Source organism: Sesamum indicum, linkage group LG7, assembly GCF_026168435.1.
Source record: "Sesamum indicum cultivar Baizhima isolate 11 linkage group LG7, ASM2616843v1, whole genome shotgun sequence".
NCBI lineage: Eukaryota > Viridiplantae > Streptophyta > Magnoliopsida > Lamiales > Pedaliaceae > Sesamum > Sesamum indicum.
Genome location: NC_142663.1, coordinates 5779513 through 5805411, shown reverse-complemented (window position 1 = coordinate 5805411; position 25899 = coordinate 5779513). Strand labels below are relative to the sequence as shown.

At 36.5% G+C, this 25899-nt stretch overlaps 3 protein-coding genes across 3 annotated transcripts; 1 reads left to right on the top strand and 2 right to left on the bottom strand.

Moving 5' to 3' along the window:
- Positions 1-9198: 9198 nt before the first annotated feature.
- Positions 9199-10828, bottom strand: LOC105166276 (serine/threonine-protein phosphatase 7 long form homolog). Its single transcript, XM_088882389.1, has 3 exons — positions 9947-10828; positions 9711-9798; positions 9199-9618 (listed from the first exon to the last, which is right to left on the bottom strand). Exons 1-3 carry the CDS (start codon positions 10738-10740, stop codon positions 9199-9201), a joined length of 1302 nt encoding a protein of 433 aa, XP_088738515.1. The 5' UTR covers positions 10741-10828.
- A 1144-nt stretch (positions 10829-11972) lies between these two features.
- Positions 11973-15657, top strand: LOC105166077 (uncharacterized). The gene has a single exon (XM_011085298.3). The coding sequence runs from the start codon at positions 12112-12114 to the stop codon at positions 15547-15549; it is 3438 nt and encodes a 1145-aa protein (XP_011083600.1). The 5' UTR covers positions 11973-12111; the 3' UTR covers positions 15550-15657.
- A 3856-nt stretch (positions 15658-19513) lies between these two features.
- LOC105166076 (putative 1-acylglycerol-3-phosphate O-acyltransferase) lies at positions 19514-24217 on the bottom strand. Its single transcript, XM_011085297.3, has 9 exons — positions 23819-24217; positions 23512-23748; positions 22940-22986; positions 22642-22760; positions 22373-22533; positions 21063-21172; positions 20887-20986; positions 19992-20115; positions 19514-19860 (listed from the first exon to the last, which is right to left on the bottom strand). The coding sequence occupies exons 1-9, from the start codon at positions 24019-24021 to the stop codon at positions 19735-19737; spliced, it is 1227 nt and encodes a 408-aa protein (XP_011083599.1). The 5' UTR covers positions 24022-24217; the 3' UTR covers positions 19514-19734.
- Between the last annotated feature and the right edge of the window lie 1682 nt (positions 24218-25899).

Below are 25899 nucleotides of genomic sequence, written 5' to 3'. Positions count from 1 at the left end.
ATATTGCAGGATATTATCCACGCTTTTGTCGCATCATCATACATGTATAATGAGATGCAGATTTGGACAAAACAAACACTATTTCAAGAGTCGTTAGATATCTTGTTTGTTCCGAATGAGGGCTAAACAAGTGGGGCTTACCATTGGCCCAACACATCACTAACAAGGTCCAACTCTGGCCCATTAAATAATCATTGAGATTCGGGCACACGACAGCGGGTGGTCGGTCGGATTGGATTTTTTATTACAAATTATGTTATATTTTTTATTCCGTCTAGTATATATGTACATCATGATCTCGTTTGGTTCGTGTAGTTGTAAACGATGAGATTGTTTATCATACATAATCAAATGTTTGATTCATAGTATTAATATCGGATCAGATCTTTTCAATCCTTAAAGTGGGATACACCGTCCCGTCTGTAAGTGAAGATAGGATTAAAAATCTTTCTTTCTTAAATGCCCTCCCGCTTTCTCTCCTTCCTTTAAATACATGCATGTTTAAAGAATGTACTTCAAATTATAATAATTCAATAAGAAATATTGCTTCATTATTTTTTGGGACTTTTGAAAAATATTTGAATTTGGATTAGTTATTAAAATTTAAAAAAGTAAAATTTTCGCCATACTTCAATAACTTTTTTTAACAAAATTAAACCTTTGACTCTCTTTTTAGATAAATTTAAAAAAGGATACCCTTAATGATTTTTTTATATTGATCATATTTCTAATCCTTTTAACTAAACATCGTATTATATTATCACATGAGACATCTTATATACAATACATCAAACCAAACAACATAAAATGGATAAGCAGATAATTATTATTCTACTCCTCATCCTCCCCAATCCCATCATGTCTATTTGCTAGCACACGAGCCAAACGAGACACATGTATAAAAATGAAAGTCATTTACTTAATTTATGAAAGATTTTATATAAATAGCATGTGTTGACATCGAAATTTTGGAACAAGTTATCAATTAAAAGTTGAAAACAATGTGCTAATAATTGGGTTTCAAGTTAAAGTCCATAATAAATTGTGCTTTATGTATGTTCAAAATGACAAATCGCAATAAATCCATGCCAAATTTAGACCTTATGCATTCCCATGGATCAATCCAAGATGATTAGATGAACACAAGTCTTCTTTATTTAGGATTGATTAGTTGGGCCAAAGCATGTTCAAGTACATTCCTTAGTTGATTAATTCATATCAAAGTCTACGCTAGTTTAATTCCAGAGAAATGAACCCAAACTGTTTGTAAAAGTCTACCAATGCCTATAAAAAGGGACATCCACTGTACAAGACATTACATTACATACAGACAACAACATCATAGCAAGAGCAAATTCAAAAGTTTTATGCAACAACAAAGTCCTACAACTTTAAGGCCTTGATCTGTATTTCAGGGTAGTATACGATTAGGGATGGCAATTGGTCTCGAAAAATCAGAGCCTCGATCCAAACACACCCCATTTGGAGCGGGTTTGGGATGAAATTCCCCAAGTCCGGGGCGGCCCTGGGGTGGCTTGGGCATTCCCTGGCTGGGTCTAATGCGGGGTACGGGACTTGTCCCAAACCCGTCTCGAACCCGTCATGCTGGCCCCTGCCTCGCCCGCGCCCCGGGTAATAAATTTTCTATTTTTTAATATTTATTATTAATATAATATATTATTAATAAAAATTTATAGTATAATATATAAATTCTAAGCAATTTTCGTATGTACCCAACTCTATATAAGAAATACAAAAAATAAAAAATTAATTGATAAGAAAATTAATAATTTAGATGAACTGATCAACATATTATTTGTCTTGTACAATTCATTTTAGATAGAAAACTATATTAAGGTATTTAAATCTAAATTGATATTATTTAATAAAATATTAGTTGAAAATATTCTTTGTCATATATAATTCATTGTAAATTAGAAAATGATATTACTTGATGAGAAAATTAGTAATTTAGAGGAACGTATCCTTTTTCTTATACAATTCATTTTAGATTGAAAACTATATTAATGTATATAAATCTGAATAAATATTATTTATTAAAAAATAAAATATTAGTTGAATATATTTTTTGTAGTATATAATTCATTGAAAATTGTAAAATAATATTACTTGATGAGAAAATTAATAATTTAGATGCACGTATTATTTGTCTTATACAATTCATTTTAGATTGAAAACTATATTGAGGTATTTAAATCTAAACTGATATTATTCATTTAAAAAATAAAATAGTAGTATGTATTCTTATATAATATAATTTATTAAAAATTGTAAAATGATATTACATGATGAGAAAATTAATAATTTAGTTGAATCAAGGAAGAATTTTAATTTCTTGTGTTTAAGAAATAGAAGAAGGGGCAAGACCAGGGCGGGGCCGGGTTTTGAAACAAACGGGGCGGTGTACAAGGGCAGAGTGAAATGAACCGGGCAAGGTCTCGGGTTCGGGTGGACCCGTACAAGACCCGCCCTGTTGCCATCTATATGTATGATTCCCTTCCACAACTCCGGAGGAGATTGTGCATCCGATTCAAGAACAAGCGTCAGCTCTTAAAAGAAATACTTCGAGCGAAGAATAAGGAGTTATTTACATTCACAATTATTACAACCACTTATTCAAAAATAATAAACTTTATTTCTCCATATTGTTTCTTGTCTCGTAATTATTTTTTGCAAACACAAAATTTATCTGAACATGTATATATTAATTAAAATAAAAAATATAATAAGATTTCAGCAACCGTAGTTTGCATGACATATATTTTCTAGCAAAAAGTAGCTTGAGATAGTAGCCAAAAAAATAAAAATAGCAAAGTGTAAAAATTGTTATAGCTCAGACGATAAAATATAATTCATGCTTATTTTTTTTTAATATCCTTTGAATACTTTAAAATAAAATACTATACATCTCATAGAACAGATAATAATCTTAAAAATCAACATCTTTACACGTTGAAGTTAGAGTAATTATCTTACTTTTGAAGAAACCCTCAAGTATATATTTCTTATGCCATCACATTACATTATTTATAGAATTAGTACACAAATTCGTTTGGACATTAAACGGCAACTTTATTCCTTTAACTCAAAACCTAAGTAAAACCAAAAACCTGTCTTAAGTAATTAATTTGCCAAAAATCTAGACGTCCATGGCGGTTTGCTCAAAGCATCCCTATTTCCTACTGTCATCTCCTCACCCTTGAACAATTCTATTCTAAAATTTACAATGTTCTAAAAAATCACGATGTCTCCGTTTTGAGTCCGGATACTTTGTTACAAAATAATATTACATTTTGTATTTATTAATACATTCACGTTATGTATGTAAATACATTTTAGGGGATGATTGGATTTACGTTCGCTGATTTACGATCTATTTATATATATTATTCGATTTTTTACGTAATTTTTCAAAATAAATGAGTAATTTGTGTAAATAGACCATAGGTAAAGGGGCGTAGATGTAATTATTCCTATTTTTGAAAAATATAAATTACGTGAATCTTATATAAAAAGGCTATATATATCAAATAAAATGGTTAATTGCATTTAGAACCATCTTAAAAATGCAAAAATTATATTTTTTACGCATTCTGTTCAAGAATTCTCTATTTATAATTGTACCTCTTCCGTTGAGGTTTGGATAGAAAATATTAACGTCATAAAAAAATTAGATAAATTTTTAATTTTTTAATCATAATTCAACGTTCCATATAATTTATGATAAAGATACACTAGTAATATTTTATACATGTAAGAAAATAAATATAATATATATAGTTAAAAGAGTGTAATTCTAATAAAATATTATTCTCGAATTACTGTCATTGGATTAAAAGTAGTTGTCAATGAATAAAAACACTAATTATATTGTCAATAGTTTGTACAAACGCTAAATTATGCATAAAATTAGAAGTTTAAGTAAATTTTTTGTTAATTTCAGTATAATGAAAATGGTATAATTGTAAACGGAGAGTTTATGAAGGAGTGCAATTGTAGTTTCAATATTTGTTTTAAAAATAAAAGTGTAATTCCATATGTTTAAAATGAGAATAAGCATAATCAATCCTAATTAAATATAAATAGTGGTAGGGGATATACTATGACTATCTACAAAAGGATATAAATGCCCTTCTTTACAAAGGAAATACTACTTATGCTAGGATCCACCCCTATTCAGGTCGGATCGGATCGCCTGATCAGACCTACTTTGATTCAATTAGTGATGAAGTCACGTGAATCAGTTAAGTGGGCACAATATTTGACCTTATAAATACATGCATTATGTTTAATTTATGGTAAGATATTTTGACTATAATTCTAAATCTAGCAATTATAATTATTCTATCTCGATTTTGAACTAACTTAAGCATCCAAGGGTTTTAGTTGGAGACCACTCAATGAGCTTAACGACTTTCTTTTTTTTCTCGGGTTCTAGACATCATTCGAGTATCTTTCCAAAAGTCTCAATTTTTTATTTGGATCAAATAATAATATCGATTTATAATAAAAGACTCCACTTTGTTGAGAGCAAACAAAAAAGAAAGAACCCATTTTTTTTTTTTCTTATGATGGTTAGAAATCACAACATTGTCCGTTAGTATATTAATATTAACACGAATTTAATACAGGTTATTATGTTTATATAGTCAATGAAATACAAAATACAATACTATTTCATAATTAAAAAAAAATTCAGACCGCATCATTACAAATAGCGAAAAATAAAATAAAATAAAATAGAACACATAATTTCCGTAGATTGTCTATGTACTAATCGTTAGATATCATATTGGGACAAGGTTGCCGGATAGGGTATTTATTTTTCTCAGTAATCAAGACGACTTGCCTGCAGTTGAAAATGACTTGGGACCTATTTTGAAAATTTAAGATATCACAATTTGACCCCCAAAATATAAGGGAATTAATTGGTGGTCCAAGATTTATTTATTTATGTTTTCATATATTGTCAGAACTCACAATTGATGGAAAGGTTCACATCTTGAACATGACTTCTTATGGCAGCAGGGACTCCACTCCCCTTCATTTTCAAACCCTTTCTTTTCTTTTTTCTTTTCCTCGCGATGAATTTTGTGCATTATTTACGGTGGATGATCCGGGTCGAAATTATCAGTGATCTAAATCTGGTTTGATAATGAGTTAGCTATAACTTAACGATAATCTGGAGTATAGATCTGGATGAGTATTTCGATGTACTAGGAATGATTTTTTGCACATAAAACGTTAGGCTTGCGAGGTGATTTCTAACTAAAATTCTCTGATACTTAAGTTAGTATTAATCAAAGTTGAGGTTATAGGGTCACAAAGTGCGATCTGATAGTAATAAATAGCATATCTTGTGAAGTGCATCAACTGATATTTATAGAGAATCAAGAATTCCAAATCGTACGGAGTCACGTGTCTTCTATGCATTCATTGAATAAATTTGAGATCAATAATTGACAAGTTAAGTCATTGAATCTAAAGAGTTAGATGTGACCCTACTCAAAGTGACTCACTTAAAAAAGACACGAATCCTCAAAAATATTTTGGGCTTTTCATAGATTTTGATTCTTTTGAAGGGTAAATCTATTTTGGAGTTATTTATTTATATTTTCCCGGTCAGTAGATGAGAGCCCAGATTGGCTACTACTCAAATGGTGGGATTTTGAATTTTTGGAACATTTTAAATTGTATTAGTGGTAGGTAATTTGCTTTTCTAATTGTCTAAGATGAATATATATTTCGTCCTAAAAGTCTAGCAATGATTAAGAATCCCTGTAATTGAATAATTGTGATGTACCATTTCATGAAATTGGACACTAAATTGTAAATCAGTATTATGTTTTATATTTCATTTCCTATATATAAATCAGATTTACGACATTCTATTGTTTTTTATATACTAAAAGAAATTATACTGATGCGAGCGAAATACTCAAGTCGAATGAATTGCGAACAAGGCTTTTGGGTTTTTGCAAGCTTCTTATGAAATAAATTGGTGCCACATGTCTTAACCCGTCCAGGGTGTATATTTATCTACCTCTATTCTTTTGGGATAAGTTGGCAGCATTTCATAAAATTTGTCGTAATTATAAATATTTTAAATCAACGATTGTCTAACAAATATCCCCTTATAATGAGCTGTCATGAGAAGTATTTGTTAGACGATTATTAATTTCAAGGAGTATTTATAAATTTTTAAAGAATAATAAATATTTGTAATTATGAGAAAACTTCATGAAAGTCCTTTGTACTTTATAATTTCTTTTTCAAGAAAAAAAAGAAAAATTCCGTAAATGGATGGAAAAAAAAAGAATGTTGCTTGCAATGTAGATATTTTGCTCAAGTAGATAAAGTCCGCTTTTGTCAACAAATATTACAAAATCTAGCGTAAAAAGCAACATTATAAATGAGATAAATATGCACACAAATATTTAGATAAATGTCGAGGAGCATGAGAAGTAAATTTTAATATTAATAAAAATCCCGTCATTCTATGATAAAAATTCCTCGTTGTTATATGATATTTGGTGGGGATTTTATTTAAAAAATGCCAAAAAAAAGAAAAGTTAGTAAAGTAAAGCCATTCTAATTCTGTTAGTAAAGTAAGCGGCACCGCGGTCTCTGACCGCGGTGCCTGAATTTTTTTAAAAAAAAAAATAAACATTCTGTGTCACCGCGGTGCCTAACCGCGGTGACACAGAAAAACTATATTTCTATTGCCACCGCGGTCACTGACCACGGTGGCAATGATATGGTGAAAAATTATTTTTAGCCACCGCGGTCACTGACCGCGGTGGCAATGTTTTTATAAAAAAAAAATTTTTTTATAGCCACCGCGGTTGGTAACCGCGGTGGCACTGACGTTTTTTAAAAAAAAAAATTTTTTTATAGCCACCGCGGTTACTGACCGCGGTGGCATTGCCCGGCCCGCACGTCGTACCTTGCCCGTGCTGACACCGCGCTAACAAAGCGCGGTGTCAGTCAATTTTTTCTTTTTCAGTATCTGGCACCGCGCTGTGTTACCGCGGTGTCAATCAATTCTTCTGCATTATCGTCTGTGGCACCGCGGTTACTTACCGCGGTTTTATTGCCTATATAAGTCGGATGCTATTCTCACATTCATACACACTGAAAAATCAGCCTGCACTCTCAAATCAGCCGCTTGCAAAAATTATCCTTCAGTTTCTTATTCCTTACACTCTCAAATCAGCCTTCGGAAATTCATACACCACCATCTCGCAATTCTTGTAAAATTTCTGCACTTGTTATTTGAAGATTAAAACGTAAGTTATTTATTAAATTTTCGTGTTATTTGTTCTTATTTTAAATATCTTATTATAGTATGAAAAAAATATATATTGATGTGTATTTTATATTGTTCTGAAGATATGGCGGATCAAAACACTGTTGATATTGTTATATATTTTGGAGGTCAACAAATCAATTCGAATGGTTCTGTAAGTTATGATCGACCTCCACTCGGATTCATGCAAATTTCTCGTAGTACTACATTTGCTGAGTTAGAGTTAATTTTGTATGAAGAGATTGGTATGGATAGGAATAATTTTAAATTGCATATATTTTTTAAATACATAACTTTTAATTTTGGCCAAAGGAATGAGATGTTGTTGGCAATTAAGAAGGATCGTGATATGCAATTCTTTTTAAATCCGATGAATGGATATGTATCGATTGATATTTTTGTCGAAGCGGAGAAAGTTCTGCAAAATGCTGTACCAGATGACTCAGCTGTTGGTGATTGGGGAACGTATATGTCTATGATAACCCAAGATTTGCCGAGTTTACCAGTAGTAACTCAAGAAATGGGGCGGTTTGGTCTTAATGAAGATTATGCAGGTCCATCATCATATGCAGGCCCCTCATCATATGCAGGTCCATCATCGTATGCAGGCCCCTCATCATGGTCAGGTCCATCGTCGTATGCAGGCCCATCATCATATGCAGGGACAAATGCATATTCTGGCTCATCGGATTATGCTGGTTCATCTGAATACAATGATGAAGATGACGAGCTTGAAGCTGATAGCTTGTTGAACACTGAGCAAGCTGACTCGGAACCAGATGAGGTCGAATTAGAAGACCAGATTGAACAGAATAATGACGATGATGGTGATGTAAGTATACCTGTTATGATGGAAGTTCTTGGTGAGAATGCACAAGAGCATTTTGATTTGAACGTGCCTGCCGTGCCCGACAGAATGAACCTATATCCAGAAGTTCCATTTTTCAGCACAACACACCCAGAAGTCCCTGCAGACTCGATTGATATCCCTACTAGCAGGTGGGGCAATTTTTACGACTCAAACACCGGAGAGCTCGCCCTCGGAATGCTGTTTAAAAGTAAGGACCATTTGAAAGGAAGTGTACAAGATTACTCGGTTCGATTTGCACGACGAGAATACCGAGTGGTGGAAAGCAACAAAAAATTATGGAAAGTCGCCTGCAGATACGAAGCACAGACTGGGTGTTGTTGGATGCTGAGGGCCATATTCAAATCCAACATGGAATTATTTAAAGTTACCAGGTATGTCGGACCACATACATGTCTGATGAATGAAATTTCTATTGATCACGGTAACTTAGGAAAGAGCATGATCGCAACACATCTGCTGGGTATGGTTCGTCAAGATCCATCTTGTGATATAAAACATGTCCAGCAGATTGTGAAAGATAAATTTGGTTTTGAAGTCCCATATCATAAGGCCTGGTTTGCTTTGAAAGCCGCTAGAGAACAAGGGTACGGCACTTGGGAGAGTTCTGTTCAGAAACTACCCAAATATATGGCGGCATTGCAAAAATGGAATCCTGGAGCCGTTGTGGAGTGGATGCATTTGGAAACAGATAGCCCGGGCAGGTACATGTTGAAATATGTTTTCTGGGCATTTAGACCATGCATTGAGGGATATCGTTATTGTCGTGACGTTATAAGCGTGGATGGAACACATTTGTACACGAAGTACAAACATAAAATGCTGGTAGCAGTAACTTTAGATGCAAATCAGCAGGTGCTGCCGTTAGCGTTTGCACTCGTAGACGAAGAATCACTTGAGTCATGGCGTTGGTTCCTCCAAATGCTTTCCAAACATTTGTTGCCGTCAGAGGATGATCGAGTCTGTTTGATATCAGACAGGCATGCTGGCTTGATCAATGCTATAAATTATGTACCGGCGTGTTCGTAGACAATATGTTATGTGAATTTTGAACACGAGTAATTTGATGATACCAGTTCATGTAATCAGGAACGGTATCAAGACCACCTTGAATAACGGGTCCTTCCACCCTCAGTGATTGCACATCGTTCCATTTCGCAATATAGTCTGCGTGAAACGTAGCCCAATTCATGTCTTGACGTCCCCGCCTGTCTATTGTGTGTAAACGACGCTCACTAATTAATGGGTTTGGGGGGATGTTTTGCACAAAGCCAAATTGACGGAGAACCCTCTCCGGGTGCTGCATCTCGACGATCGAATAATTGATCAATGGACAGCGTATATGCCACGGTGTGCGCGTTGCATAAAAGGGCAATGAATCAAGATCGAGTGTTATATCATCATACGGAGTCCAAATAAACTACAATACAAAATATAGCGCCAGTCAATATATTTGAACAAATGCATCAGAAATACACTAAACGTAAAAAAAAAAAAATCATAACAATATACCTCGTTAAATTGCATACGATCCAAAACATTCCTTATTATACGAAGAGCGTTGTGTGCCGTATGAGTACGGGATATATGATAAGACCACCTAAAATCAAAATTAAGAAAAATAAGTGAAATCAAAATTATTTATAACTGTATAAATAAATAAAAATATTCATACCGTGCAGCATATGGAGGATTAGGCAGAACATTGTCAGGGTCTAGAATGGTCGGCATCAGTGTCGAAGATTCACTCGATGGGGGCAAGTGTTATGATGCGAGACCATGCCCATATCTGTAATAATTGCATGGCACCGCCAATATTATTTTTCCCTCGTTGTGATGCTGTACATAGCTCCCGGTAGAGATATGCCAACACTGCAGAACCCCAATTTGATACATACTGCTCGTGTATGTTTTCCATATGCCGCAAATATAATAATGACACGGTGTTCCCCGTAGCATCAGGACACAACACTCCACCAAGAATGCACATGGCACATATACGTGCCTCCTGTAAGACAGCCTCAAATGGGCTATCATCATCACTTGTATTTTCTAATAAACGTTCATATAACACTGACAATTTTATTCTGGACCATCTAAAGGCATCTTCATTGGGCATGAAACCCAACAATTGATGACAATAATTTTGCCACTGTTGGGTACTACACCTTGTATCTATCCCGGTAATAAGATTACCTTCCACCGGGAGTGCCCACAGGATGGCGATATCTTGCAGTGTTATAGTAGCTTCACCCACCGAAAAATGGAAAGTATGTGTCTCCGGGCGCCATCTCTCTACCAAAGCAGTGATCAAGTGGGTGTCAATTTCAACATGCCCACATTGCAAAACACCAAGAAACCCCATATTTTGGAGTACTTGTAAAACACGAATATGACGTGGTGCTAGTTGCAGGACGCGAAAAAAAGCAATATCACCACGTCGTACTGATAAAGTTGTATCCGGATTTTCGGACACATCTTCTGTTCTGTGATTTAATTGCCCGTACAAAACACTGGTATCAATAGGGCCAAAATTCGACATTTTCGCTCTAAATTTTTTTAAAGACAAAGATGTAATAATTGTGCAAAAACAAGAACAAGATGAAGGAGGAGGAATTGTTGAAGGAGGAGGAATTGTTGAAGAAGGAGGAATTGCCGAGAGATTTGAAGGAAATGTTGAAGGAGCAAATGTGAGAAAATGTTGAAGGAAATGTTGGAGTATGGTGAAGGAGGATTGCAGCTCACACTTAAATAGTGTGAGCTGCAATCAAATGTATTCACGGGCACACTGTAGAAGTGTGCCCGTGAATATGTAACTGAGGCACCGCGCTTGGTAAGCGCGGTGCCTCAGCCTGCAGCCTGCAATTGCAGGCTGCAGGTTTTGACTACTTTTTTTTTTTTTAATTTTAGTGAAGAACCGCTATCCCAGATAGCGGTTCTTCACTGTTTTTATTTTTTTTTTTATAATCTGTCATGCCACTGCGGTCACTGACCGCGGTGGCAATTAAATTAAGATTTTTCTGTGGCACCGCGGTGTGTGACCGCGGTGCCACAGAAACTTTATTTTTTTTTTAAAAAAAAATTGAGGCACCGCGGTCTGTGACCGCGGTGCCGCTTACTTTACTGAGAAACCTCAAATGGCTTTACTTTACTAAATTTTCTTTTTTTTGACATTTTTTAAATAAAATCCCCATATTTGGTTTGATGCATGATTATTATTTGAAAAGTGAGTCAATCATTGTAGCACTAAAATATTCGATTTTGATATTCTATATCTACACTGTTATGAAATAATTTTTTTTAATACTCGGGTTTATTATTTAATTCATTTTTTTCTTTAAAAGATTGTTCAAATTAATAATTTTAATATTATTTTTAAATAATCTCATAATTACAAGTTAATTTATTTTTATAATTTTTTTTTCTCATCATCTCATACTATAATCCTTTTTTATGCTCGTGGGCAGCATGCAATGATAACTAGTTAATATAAAAAAAGAAAACCACTTGACATTTACAATGGGCGATTTAAGATCATAATATTAAATTTTAAAATACTAATTATATATTGGTATCGGTATTATTATATTTATATTTTAATCCCCAATATGTTATTATATTTATATTTGAATTTCAGTAATATTTATTTATGAGAAATATTAGTAATTAAAAATAAAAAATAGAAGGGGAGGTCACAGGCAGAGAAGCGGGGGGCGTGGTGTTGGACTAATGATGTAAAATGGCTTGACTGGATAAACTAAAGTGCAAAAAGGCGTTTCTCACTCTCTCTCTCTCTCTCTCTGCTTTTAAAACCTTTTGGGGGAAGAGGGAAACAAGAAAACACAAACACAATCCTCTCTGCACCCAGCGCAACATATGGCGTTGCTGCTGCTGCTGCTACCCTACGCTCCCTATGCGCACTCCTAAGCTAAGCCCTCACCCACCCCCACATTTTGTTCCCATGTCAACGGCTACTCTTCTCCTCGCGCTGGCGCTCTGCGCCACGCTAACAGCGACCTTAACGTGCGCCGGCCTCGACTCCGAAATCCAAGCGTTACTCTCCTTCAAACGGAATCTCTACGACCCACGTGGCGTGATGGACGGCTGGAATGTGGCCACTCCGGCCGCGCCCTGTGATTGGCGAGGCATTCTATGTTACGCCGGCAGGGTACGCGAACTCCGCCTGCCGCGCCTTCAGCTTAGCGGCCGGCTGAGTGACCAGCTAGGTAACCTGCGACAGCTGCGCAGGTTAAGCCTGCACTCCAACAATTTGAACGGCTCCATCCCACGCGCATTATCCGACTGCTCTCTCCTACGCGCGGTCTACTTGCAGTACAACTCACTCGCCGGCGAGATTTCGCCTGCATTTTTCACAAACCTCACGAATCTCCAAGTCTTAAACCTAGCGCACAACCTTATCTCCGGAGAAATCTCCGGCGACATCTCGGCGAGTATGCGAGTACTCGACCTCTCCTCCAACTCATTCTCCGGCCAAATCCCGGCTAACTTTTCTGCTGCTCACCAGATCCAGCTCATCAATTTGTCATTCAATCGTTTCACCGGAGGCATTCCGGCTACGATCGGAGCACTGCAGCAGTTGCAGTACTTATGGCTCGACGGCAATGAACTCTACGGAACGATTCCCTCAGCGATTTCGAACTGTTCGTCGCTCATCCACGTCAGCGCCGGGGATAATATGCTCTCCGGTGTCGTTCCGGCGACAATGGGTTCACTTCAAAGTCTTCAGGTTATCTCGTTGCCGCGTAATCAGCTAACCGGTGTCGTTTCGCCGTCATTATTCTGTAACATTTCAGTATTAAATGCCACAATTAGGATTCTTAACTTGAGTTTCAATGCACTCACGGGTATAGAGAATAATGATGGTGAAACGTGTGCTAGTGTACTGGAAGTTTTAGACCTTCACGAGAATCAGATAAATGGTGTGTTTCCTGATTTCTTAATGAATTTTTCAACATTAAAGATTCTAGATTTTTCTGGGAATTCTTTGTCCGGAACTGTGCCGGATAATGTCGGGAATTTGGTGATTTTGGAGGAGTTTAGAGTTGGGAATAACTCATTAACTGGGGATATTCCAGAAAGTGTGACGAAATGCAAGGCTCTAAGAGTTCTTGATCTTGGGAAAAATCGGTTCTCGGGTTCGATACCAGAGTTTTTAGGGGAAATGAAAAGCTTAACAATGTTGATTCTTGGTGGGAATTTGTTTACCGGTTTGGTTCCAGTGAGCATAGGCAGTCTCTATTCGCTACAAGTGTTGGACTTGAGTGATAACAACTTGAATGGGACTGTGCCTCTGGAGTTGATGAGGCTTAGCAATTTGAGCACTCTAAATTTGAGCAACAACTGGTTTTCTAGTCAAGTGCTAGTAAATATTGGGGAATTGAAAGCTTTGGAGGTTCTGAATATGAGTGGTTGTGGGTTTTCTGGGGTGATACCATCGGGCATAGGGAGTCTTTTGAAGCTCACAACTCTTGATTTAAGTAAGCAAAATTTGTCAGGAGAGTTGCCTGTTGAGCTCTTTGGGTTGCCAAGTCTACGGGTTGTGGCTTTGGAGGAGAATTCATTGTCTGGAGATGTTCCTGAAGGTTTTAGCAGCTTGTCTAGTTTGCAGTATCTAAATCTTTCATCGAATTTTTTCTCTGGTGAGATTCCAGCTACTTATGTATTTCTTGGATCATTGACTGTTCTTTCACTGTCTCATAATCGTATTAGAGGTTCGATCCCGGTGGAGTTGAGCAATTGCACAAGTCTTGAAGTTTTGGAGCTCAGAGGAAATCAATTGACAGGCCAAATTCCAGCTGAAATTTCCAGTTTATCTCATTTACAGAGGCTTGACCTGGGCCACAATGGCTTAACAGGTCCAATCCCAGAAAGTATTTCTAACTGTTCGTCTTTGGTTGTCCTGTTATTGGATTCAAATCACATCTCAGGCCACATTCCTGACACATTGGCAAATTTATCAAAATTAGCGGAACTGGATGTCTCCTCAAACAGCCTGACTGGTGTTATTCCAGCAAATCTTGCACTGATCCCTGCTTTGCTGCACTTAAATTTGTCCGCTAATAATCTTGAGGGTGAGATTCCAGAGGCTTTGGCTTCTCGGTTTGGTGATCCTTCTATATATGCTATGAATAAGAATTTATGCGGGAGGCCACTGAAGAAGAATTGCAGAAACTTAGAGAGACGGAAGAGAAAGAGATTGATTCTCTTTATAGTTGTGGCTGTAGCAGGTGGTTTAATGCTGTTGTTGTGTTGTTGTGGGTACATATACAGTCTTCTTAGGTGGCGCAAGAAGCTGAGAGCAGGGCAAGCGGGAGAGAAGAAACGAAGCCCCAGTCCTGGTTCACAAGGGGCACGTGGAAGTGGAGAGAATGGTGCACCAAAGCTTATTATGTTCAACAACAAGATCACATATGCAGAAACTGTAGAAGCAACAAAGCAATTTGATGAGGAAAATGTGCTGAGCAGGGGAAAGTATGGTCTATTATTCAAAGCAACTTATGCTGATGGAATGGTGCTCGCGATTCGTCGGCTACCTGATACATCAATTGAAGAGAACACCTTCCGGAAAGAAGCTGAATCTCTAGGCAAGGTTAAACATCGCAACCTGACCGTTCTCCGTGGTTATTATGCTGGGCCACCTCCTGATATGCGTCTTCTTGTTTATGATTACATGCCTAATGGAAATCTCGGTACCCTGCTTCAAGAGGCATCACACCAAGAAGGGCATGTATTGAATTGGCCAATGCGCCACCTGATTGCTCTAGGCATAGCCCGTGGCTTAGCATTTTTGCATTCAGTCTCAATCATACACGGGGATGTAAAACCACAAAACGTTCTCTTCGATGCTGATTTTGAAGCCCATCTTTCTGATTTTGGGTTGGATAAACTGACCATCGCAACACCAGTTGAAGCTTCAACATCAGCTACGCCAGTTGGAACTCTTGGCTACGTAGCACCAGAAGCAACAGTAACAGGGCAACCGACCAAAGAAGCAGATGTATACAGCTTTGGGATCGTGGTGTTAGAGATGCTAACTGGGAAAAAACCAGTCATGTTCACACAAGACGAGGACATAGTGAAGTGGGTGAAGAGGCAATTACAAAGAGGCCAAGTCTCCGAACTGCTCGAGCCTGGCTTGCTAGAGCTCGACCCCGAATCATCAGAGTGGGAAGAGTTTTTGCTGGGGGTGAAAGTTGGATTGCTCTGCACAATGCCTGACCCTCTCGAAAGGCCTTCCATGACTGATGTCGTTTTCATGCTCGAAGGCTGCCGACTAGGCCCGGAAATCCCTTCCTCCGCAGATCCCACCACTCTTCCTTCACCTACCTGAAAAATCAAACCTCCCTCCAAGATTTCATTAATTTGTGTACTCATGTATTCTCTGCATGCGTGAAAAATTGGACTAGCTTAGAAATTCAGTTGTTCAATATCTTGTCTACCGCATTTTGATCAAATTCATTCTTCCCACTAAATGTTGATAACAATGGTAATGTTTGCTACCATTTTTACTCTAATGTGAAGATTAACCAGACCATAACATTATTCTCAACGAGCTTCGGTATGTACCAATAAAGGGATGTAATAACAATGGAACTCAAAATCCCGTGACTTCGCTCATAATATCCATGAAAGCGTTGCAACTTGAAAAGCTGCTGACAATCGCTGTACATTTTTCAGGCAAACACTAATGATGGTGGAGGACATCCGTCCAGATTCCCGCCAAAACAGAGTTCAGATTCCCAGTTCCACTCCACTGAAATAAATATATACTCCAAAAGGGACATTAACATAAAACGACAGGAGGGCACATGGTTTATTATGAACAGAATTCTTGGGGACTATTTTTTATTTTATTTTATTTTTAAAAAGGCCAAAAACGCTGAGAAAGAAAAGTAGCCGTTACAGCGGGCAGAGTGGCTGAGAATCTGAAGGGCAGGGCAGGGCAGGCCAGGAGGGAGAGAGGGACAGTCTTTTATCGGAATAGTGTACAAAATGCGTGGGGACGTGAGTCTGTCGGAATTGGCCCTCCTTTCTGGCTCCGGTTCGGATTTTACGGAAATCATCAGTTGACCGGGAACGCGGGCCCCGATATTTGTTTGGTTGTCGTGTTGCGTGAAGCGTTTTATGCTGATTGCACGGAACTTGTATGCAGTGGGGCCTCACACTCACTCACTCAGCACCCGTGGGCGAATTGATTCATAACAATTAATTCTTTACTTGTTAAAAGATTTTTATTCAAAGACAACTATTCAAAGATTTTTATTTATTTTTTTTTAAAATAAATTGTCCAAATGATATCATATTGGGGTCTTGTACTGCTATGCATTTTTAACTCTTTTCTTTCTTTCATGTCATTAAAAGCATGTCTTGCTTGACAAAACTTTAGACTTATTATAAGTTGCTTAATTTTCTCGTTTATATCCAATATAAAATGATAGCACACATGCTATCATAAGTTAAAATAGCCCCATCACGTAGAACATATCCGCGCTGCAAGTTGCTTTATTTGCGCTATATGTGAAAATATGATCACGTATCCTTTAAAATTTCTTTATTGGGCGGGTTTATAATAGCGAATACATTATAGTCGAACGTAGATGACACACTTAAGCAACATATAAGTTGCTAGCTTCCATTTTTCCGTTCAGATATCTTTTCAGGATAATTTTGTAAAACTTCAATCAAAATAAACGGTATCTTATATAAGAAACGACTAAGATTAAGCTTATTAACATTTTATTGTGGAGATGTTGGGTTCAGAATTCATTGACAGAGTGTATGAGTGTGTTGGTCCCTGGGAAAAAAATAAATAAATAAATAAATTATCAATGAATAAAGTATTGCCCTACCATACCCAAAAGATAATTTTTATCCCATACACATGCCCTACCTAATAGGTAGAAGACCTTACCTTACCCTACTTTGGACCATAAAATTAAATGAATGGATTGATAGAGTCTAATATTTTAAAATATCCATACTAATTATTAATGCTAATTCCAAAAAAATATTCATTTATCCATTAATTTAAATTATTGAATTCATAAAATTTTAGTAAATCAATCGACTAATTTACTTAATATGTAAAAAAAATTAAATAGTATGTAATCATTTCATTACATATTTTATTTATCTTGATTACCTATTGATATTTTGGCCAAATATGTTAGAGCTTTTTACACTGATTTTAATCACTCAAAAATTAATTTTATAATCAAATTAATCAAAATTTAACTTGACAATTTAAGAAATAAAAAATACGGACAAAATTAAATTAGTTGGACTTGGGTAATATATGGAATAAATAAAATTTGTTAAAACTCAACTTGTAAAAAAATCTATCAATTTCAACATATGCAGGTTCAAATGGACACTTGAGAGATTTAAATAAAAATTAAATATATTATACTTAATTGCATTTATTTTCACCCAACTCTATATTTTCATTCTTAGTTCGAACTTATCTCAATTTCATAATTAATTAATATAAGTGATCCATCATTTGGATAAGATTAAAATTCTTGCTTAAAATTTTAATTAGTTAGTATCGATTCATCATTCTAAAAAAACAAGTTTATTATTTAAATTTCAATAATGATAAATTTCCACCTATCAAAAAATTTAAGTAAATAATTTTATTTTATCGATAGATCATGAAATACTACTAATAAGCTAATTTAATAATATTTTACTTGAACGTAAATTTAAAAAGTACCTTTTTGTTAAACATATTGCAAAAGAAAAAAATAAATAGATCTCGACTAAGTAAGACCCAAACTCTACCCGATATTTTGGGTATAATATGGATATGATGGGATGAGTATTTTACTGGGTAGAATATGAAGAGGGTATGAAAAAAATCACAAATGGGCATTCATTTGGTCTGAATCCCCGAGTAGAATGATATCCGTAGCTGAGGTGCGGCGATGCTCGCCACACTACTACTTCCGCAATCAAATTATAAAGGCAATCAATCATGCATCATTGTTTTTGCCTGACTGATTGAACAGTAAGAGTCAAAGAAAGACGAAAAGGCATATCACATAACTTGATGGAAGGAGAAAGAAACTTGGACAAAAGGGTAAAGCAAAAGCAAAACTAGGAAAGTGAGGTCAGCAAAGACGACCTTAAGATTTTGCCTTAAAATCCCATGTTAAGGAACAGATCCAACAACTTCTTCAGAATAACGCATAGGAAATAATGAATTAATCTTTCTAGTTTAGTTGGAACGAAGAAAAGTAGATAGAAAATTCACAGACAATAGTTCTTATTCTTAAATATCCGGTAACAGGTAGGCAATACTTATATGCATCGTTATTGTTAAATTATTATAATGCAAATTGGTTATCATCCAAAAATCCAACCTTAAAGGTAATGCTAACAGTCAAACATCATTAAATTTCAACAATGTCTGCGAAATTCAAATTACAGTACATTTCAAGATCCAAATGATTTCATGTTAAGCTCACGTAGCCCATGTCATTTTCCTTGATGCAGATTTTACTCAAGTTAAAAACTATGTCACTCACACCATATATACCCAGCCAGCATCAATTAACCAATTTTCAACCTACCCCAAATCTGAACCACAAAACAGAGGGAAATCAGTCTCAGTTTTCAGCTTTTTCTTGTCTTGTAGTCTTTTTGGTGTTAAAGTAACAGAAGAACAACACTCATTATGAAGAAAGAGGGGAAGTGTAGAGTAAAGAGCAGGTAGCAGGCCAAAAAGGGCCTTGTGAGCAGAGTAGTGAGAAGCAAGTACTCACATGGAGAGAGTTATTGATCACTGCCACCTGAAACCACTACTATTTTCTTACCATGGTGAAAAGCTGATGAGTGTTATTGATCACTGCCACCTGAAACCATTACTATTTTCTTACCATGGTGAAAAGTATCTCAGCTTCCACCATTCTAATTTCATTCACATCTTTATTTTACTTACTTTGACCAATTTTAAATTAATCATATAATCAGTACAATATGCTTGTCATGCAAAACTTGATTTGAATAAAATGTTTGTACTTCTCCAAATGCATAAAGATACTTGCTTTTTTCTTTTATTCGCTGAGGAAATTGCTTAGTTGATATAAATTGACAAGGTATATGGTGTTTTTGCCTTAATCATAAATTGGCTTTTTAGATTATACCAGTCAAGATGAAGTGTCAAATAAATGGTTCACTTTTGCACTTCCTTTCTAACTTAACTTTGTTAGCTGTAACTGCAAAGAGAAAGTGGCATAAGTTTAACCAAGATGGAAAACAGGACAAGTAGTACATAGGAACATTAAGCAATATGAAAAAGCTCCTTTGCGAATTTCACTAGCAAATAAATGTATCTAACAATTGCGGTGCCTGTACAATATACAAATCCAATAACCCAGAGAATACATCAAAGAATATTTTCAAATCAGCTAAGAAGATAAGTGGGGTTGCAAGCGAATACCGAGTCCAAATAACAGATATGTCATTATTTTCATAGAAAAATGATGTAATAGAATGGAACATACACTTTTCTTTAAACAGATAGCAGGCCTTCCCCAAGAGTGTTAAAACTTTGGTTGGATGAAAAGAACTTGCGGCAAGCATAAAATACAGCTGAATGGAAAGCAGCTGGGTTATCTATGAATACAAAATGACCAGCCTGCAATCACAGACAAGGAAGTTCGAATCATACTTCGCTTTTAAAAAACAAGCCAAACAGCATAAAGACCAATATAGGATCTCAAGGATTTTTATTTGTACATAAAGCAAGCTAGCAGGCGAGAAAGAAACCTGAGGAACTCTTATGATCTCGCACGGAACCTTCATGTGCTTGCGAGCTTCTTGTGCTCCTTGGTAATCCATCCAATCTTGGAAACCGTATATGAATGTTGTTGGCACCTTCCATTCAGACGCACTGCATCCAACACAGACTAGACCATTACAAAGTGAATGTCGATTGTTTCTCCATTTTTCCAGGTCAAGCGTGAGACCTGGCACGATATATTTGATATATACCATTACCAATTTTAGAGAAGTTAATGACATGATGTGCAATTTGAAGCTAGTGACAGGGTGAAGAACCATAACTGAATCAACAAACCCCATTCCTGAAGAGCTTAGAAAACAAGTGACAATGATTCTTCTAATTTATTTTGAGGACATAGCAAATGCAAATGACTAGTAGATTTCAATGGAAATGAAATCTATATAGTCAAGCCACAAATCTGTTCAAAATATTACGTTTTAAATGAACTGATTCGTCTTGAATTTACAGACATCCACAGATATGCTTGTTGCATGACATAGTTTTAGCATTTCCAGCTTCTGTAATATATATTTCCTGAAGCTCATTTGTTCAGTGGCAACATGAACAAAAATGAACCACATTTTCAGTGGTAAGGCATGATTCATCCAGGATCACCTTCTGCTATATATAGCAGAATCTGTCCAATAAGGCCCAGTAATTTTATCATTTAATTGATACACATATATCAGAGGAAAGTAAGAACAGTTTAGAGTTCATTAGATTGACAGTTCAATTCTGAACCCTGAAGGCCAAACCTTATTTCCTGCCTCCTCATTCATATTTTACTGTTTGGTTAACATGCATAGCATTTAGGTGAAAAGGCTCAAGCATAAGTCTCCAAAGACAAACAGAAACCAACAGAAGCATGACATAACTCACCAGTACAATAGAGGCATTCGAGCAAAGGCTCCAAACGAGAATATATATTTTAAGCACAATTCTCCACTAGCTTTAGCCGCCAGAGTGTGATATACATAATCTTCAGTAGAAGAAGCAGCTTGAGATTAGAACATAATCAGCAAATCTTGGAAATCAAACAAATCAACAGAAGCTACCTGTAAGTAATCTTGATTCATCATCATTCAACATGCTTCCTTGTGAAGCTGAGCCAAATCTAGCACTTGTGTATTTGCGAACCAGGTCCGGACCCCAAGGACCTAAACCCCTTTATTAGGATAAAAAAGGGAGTCAGCATCCACTATAGAAAAACATATTGCTAAATGACAATAGGAATAATCAACAATAGGTTCTATAGCCAAAACTTGAAAGAGACAAATCAATCAGGAAGGGATGATAATACGCATACTTCTTAAGTCACGCATGAATGAGTATCCCAAGTGCAACCCACATGACAGTAAGTAGTATACAACTCTCTACCCATGTCGCATAAGGGAATGAGAGTGGGGTCACAAGAGTGTCAAAATCAAAATCTTAAAATAGCCCAGGCCGTACTTGAACTAAAGCAACAACCACAATATATTCTGAAAAATTAATAATTACAGTCTAAACAATATGTGTATTATCTAACAGGACAGTCGAAGTTACCAATTAATGTTTTATGCTTTGTAGGCCATGAACATGGTACAGCCAAATAGAGTAAGAAGATCAATTAAATCCCAAGTGACCAAACAGAAAACTCTTCTTAAAAGATGACAACTACAGTCCACCTCATATGATATTCCGAACCCCACTCATCGTCATCCCCCTTCCCTCCAAACCGTTCTTTTTCCAGATTGGCTCATCTATTTGTGCAATAGCAAAAGCCCGAGACTGTATTATTATCACATTCACATATATCTCTGACTGTGTTCAATAACATAGCTGCCATTAAACCCAGCAGCCGTGAATCAAGATTATTAACACTGAATAAAGCATGATTTATCTATTCACACTGCAGAACTTAAGGATTTGAAAAGCATCTTAGAGCAGTGCTCCCACTCTTAAGCAGTCCTGTATAATAGGAAAATCAATATCACCTCTCAAAATTTGGCTTGGTGTTTCTTGTTGCAATATATGTGTACCAATCAAAATTGGGGTTTGAATGCTTTGGTGCCAGTTTGAGAAAGGGACCCCAGATAAGCACACTTTGAAACCCATGCAGAGAGATTACCAAATAAGACATGCTAAGAAATATTTAGATCTGCATTCTAGTTTTCTCCCCATGAAAACATCCAGCACGAGCACAAAACAACTCCAAATTGGAGAGATTTGCTAGAAGCAAATGTGGTTGGTAGCAGTCAGACTCAAGCAATTTAAAGAACTCAGTGAAAGTGCAAGAAAGAAATGGCTCAAGAACTGGAAACCCATAGAGGCACCACTATTCTAGCATATTAATTGTTCCTAATTTACGGGAGACAATAAGCACCTTATTATCTTCTGAGGAGTAAAATTAGTCTCCCACAGATGATTTAGCATGGCACCTTTCCATGTTGCTCTAAATCGAGTAAGCCACTCAGATTTATGTTCTGTTTCTGAAGTAAATCCAGCTGGTCCTACTAAAATCAAGTGCTGAACATGCTCAGGATGCTGCAATAAACATTATACGTGGTATCAACTGTGGAAAAGAAATCACTTGCACTAACAGACTTATCAGTAGAAGGTTTATATACGAGAAAACAATAAATCAGGATCCACCTTGAGCGCATATTTGGCAGCAACGTATCCTCCAAAAGAATGTCCAAGTAAAATGAAGTTGCTAAGATTTTTCGCTTTACGCCATTCCTCAAAGGAATCAATGAACCACGCTTCGGTTTCTGCACCACAATGCCACGCATTTAGAAATTGATATATTATAAACTCAAATATGAACTTCACCTGATGAATTCTCCATAGAGAGAATCAAAGAACTAAGAATTTCATTCTGACATCCCTTTGAAACTGAGAGGAGTAATATCAAACATTTGGCAGACAGAAATACATTAAAACAACTAACCTTCAGTGCTTTTACATGTGAAGTCAGGCCTACTGGATCCACCCCAACTGCATAAAAGAAGGTACATTGAAGATGAGTCTACTGCTAAAGTTTATCCTATTTAGTTATTTTCTTGTCTAAGGATCATTGCTTTTCCTTTTCTCCGTTTCTTTTGAAACAAACAAGGCAAAATCTATTTGGAAAAATAACAAAGATGATGAATATTTGAACTCATATTTGTTGTTCTTGCATTGGTTACAGTGGGTTTTTGCAAAAACTTTGGCACTATTTTTAGCAATCTCTACCTGAAAAAAAAAAATTAAAAAATTATGATTAAGACTTGAAGTCAATTCTCCAAAATACATTCACATTTTCAAGGAGAAAAATCAATCCAAACGAATGTAACACTTCCCCTACTAGATCAACAATCAAACAATCAAATTCTATATCATATAATTATACCAAACTATGAATTCCAAATGATAAAGTAAACAGCTAAAAGTTTAAATTGCAAGATAAACATCCTGAACTGCATGGTTGACTTGAACCATGATAGCAGCATATATGATGCAGGAAAAGGAAGTTGCACTCACCCAAGTTGATCAATTGCTATCACTTTAAAATGATTAGCAAGCGCATCAAAATTACGGAAAAAGAAGCCTTGAGAAGCACCATATCCATGCACCATCACCAGCGTCGGAGACCCCTCTTTGCTATCGAACGTCACCGTATTAATAAACCTCGGTTCATTGCTCGCCGACCGAAACCAACGGATTTTGGAACCCGGCGGACCCGACCCAATATTAACCTGCTCTTGCTCATACGGGGTCCTACAGAATCAAAATTAAAACTTAAAAAACACCCAAAACATCAAATTAGGGCATATCCAAGTCCCCTTACTTGACAAGAGAGAGGAGACGTTTCTCCGCGGCGATAATATGATCAGTGGAGGTAGGTATCCATCGCCAAAAAGAAGGCCACAAGGAGCGTCTCTTTGTAGTGTCTACGGTGGCGGCCGCGGTGGCGGATGAGCTAACTTCCTCCGCCATTTTGGGTAGTAAGTTCCGTGAGGATCTGGACCACCTCCGCAAACCAACACTCATGCGATTGAAAAGCTTGTGCTTTGTGTGTTTTCTTATGAATTCGATTCAAAAAGTGAGATAATTTTGGTAGGGATCCCAATCAAGTAGGAATTTTTCTGAATGCTTTTCGTGCAGTGTATATAATACAGTTCATGTATATATATGTATCATGTGGTGAAGAAGATGTTCAAAGTTTGACTATGTGGTGAAGTTCTAGGAAGGTCGGTAGACTCTGAGGCCGTCCCTCAAGGCTCAAGCTATTCTCTTTTTATTATTATTTTTACTTTATTATTATATTCTTATTTCTCTCCTAATTGAATTAGTATAGCATTGATTTGAACACAGCTTCTTTCATCTTTCCTATATTAATTGGTGTTAATTATATTTAAATCCTATTTAAAAATATAAAGTTACACTCCCACAAACTCTTCAAAAATTTTCTATTTACATTTGACTCCCTCTCGTTAGAGTTTGAACGAAAAATATTAACGTCAACAAAAAAACATTACATAAAATTTTCAATTATATCCCTTATTTAATATTTTTATACTTATTAGGATATAAATGTAACATATATATTGGACTGAAGTTAACATTATTATAATTTTTCTAAATATAAAATTATTACATGACAATATTAATTGCGGAAAAAAAATAAAAAAATTATGTTTCCTAACATTGATATTTCTCATCCAAATTATAATGAAATGGGATTAGATATTATGGATTTTTAAAGGGATGTAAGTGAAAATTTGAAATCCTCTTTGAAAAAGGTGTAATTATTATTTTTGAACAAGTCAATAGCTAGTTATTATATTTCTTTAGCCAAAAGGATTGTACAAAAGGGGAGGAAGTGGTGCGTTGAAACGTAACAGTGTGCATCTTCTAGCAAACTAGAGGACAAAGAACCGGGCATGTTTTGGTATACAAGTTGAAAAGTGGATCAGCAGCCGCCACATTCGCCAGTTTACTTATTTATTTATTTTTGACGGGAAAAGAAAACAATCCCATTAAGACACCATATCTGAAGCTACAAGAAGGATGGCTGCTGGGGGAATCATAGTCACCCTCAACAGAGCCATGAGCAATCTTGGCAAAGAAATGAGCAACTGCATTGCTAGACCGCTTTACAAAGGAAAATGCACACGACTGAAAAATTAAGAATGTCAGCGACAATCGGCCCCACTGTCTAGAAATCCCGTTCCCGAGCACAAAGTGTGTGAATCAAATTGGCGCAATCCCCTTCAGAAATCACTGACCTCCAGCCCGAGCGAAGCGCCAGGAGAACCGCCCCCCTTGCTGCCGATGCCTCAGCTAGTTCCCCATTTCCCGGCCAACAGAGACGCCTAGACCGGGGGGGGGGGGGGGGGGCTTGCTAACGAGAGGAAACTGAGACCCCAGCCTGCTTTCAGAGCTACATGACTGAATAAGAAATGAGTGCAGATAGTGACAAGCAAAGGATACCACCTGATGGGGATCAAAACAAGCACCTTGCATACCTTGCATGAGTTTGCGATTCCTACTCCACCACACAGACCAGCACAAACACAAGAACAAACCAAACTCCCTAGCATCTAACTTGGAAGACATAGACTGCAAGCAGGCATCGAAAACCAATGAGGAAGAGAGAACAGAGGTAAAAGGAGAAAGACCCCAAACCTGCCGAGCAAAAGGACAATGAAACAAGATGTGCATAGTATCCTCCTTCCTATCGTGACAGAAAGGTCAACCCCCGGGGAACTCTCGCAACCGCTTAGTGAGGTTTACACTAGTTGGGAGAGCGTTGAGACACACCCACCAAGCGAACACCTTAACCTTTTTGAGGAGCTTTGACTGCCACAATTTCCCCCGAGCCCACCTGCCGTCTACACTCTACACCCTGCTCGGAATGTTAGGAAA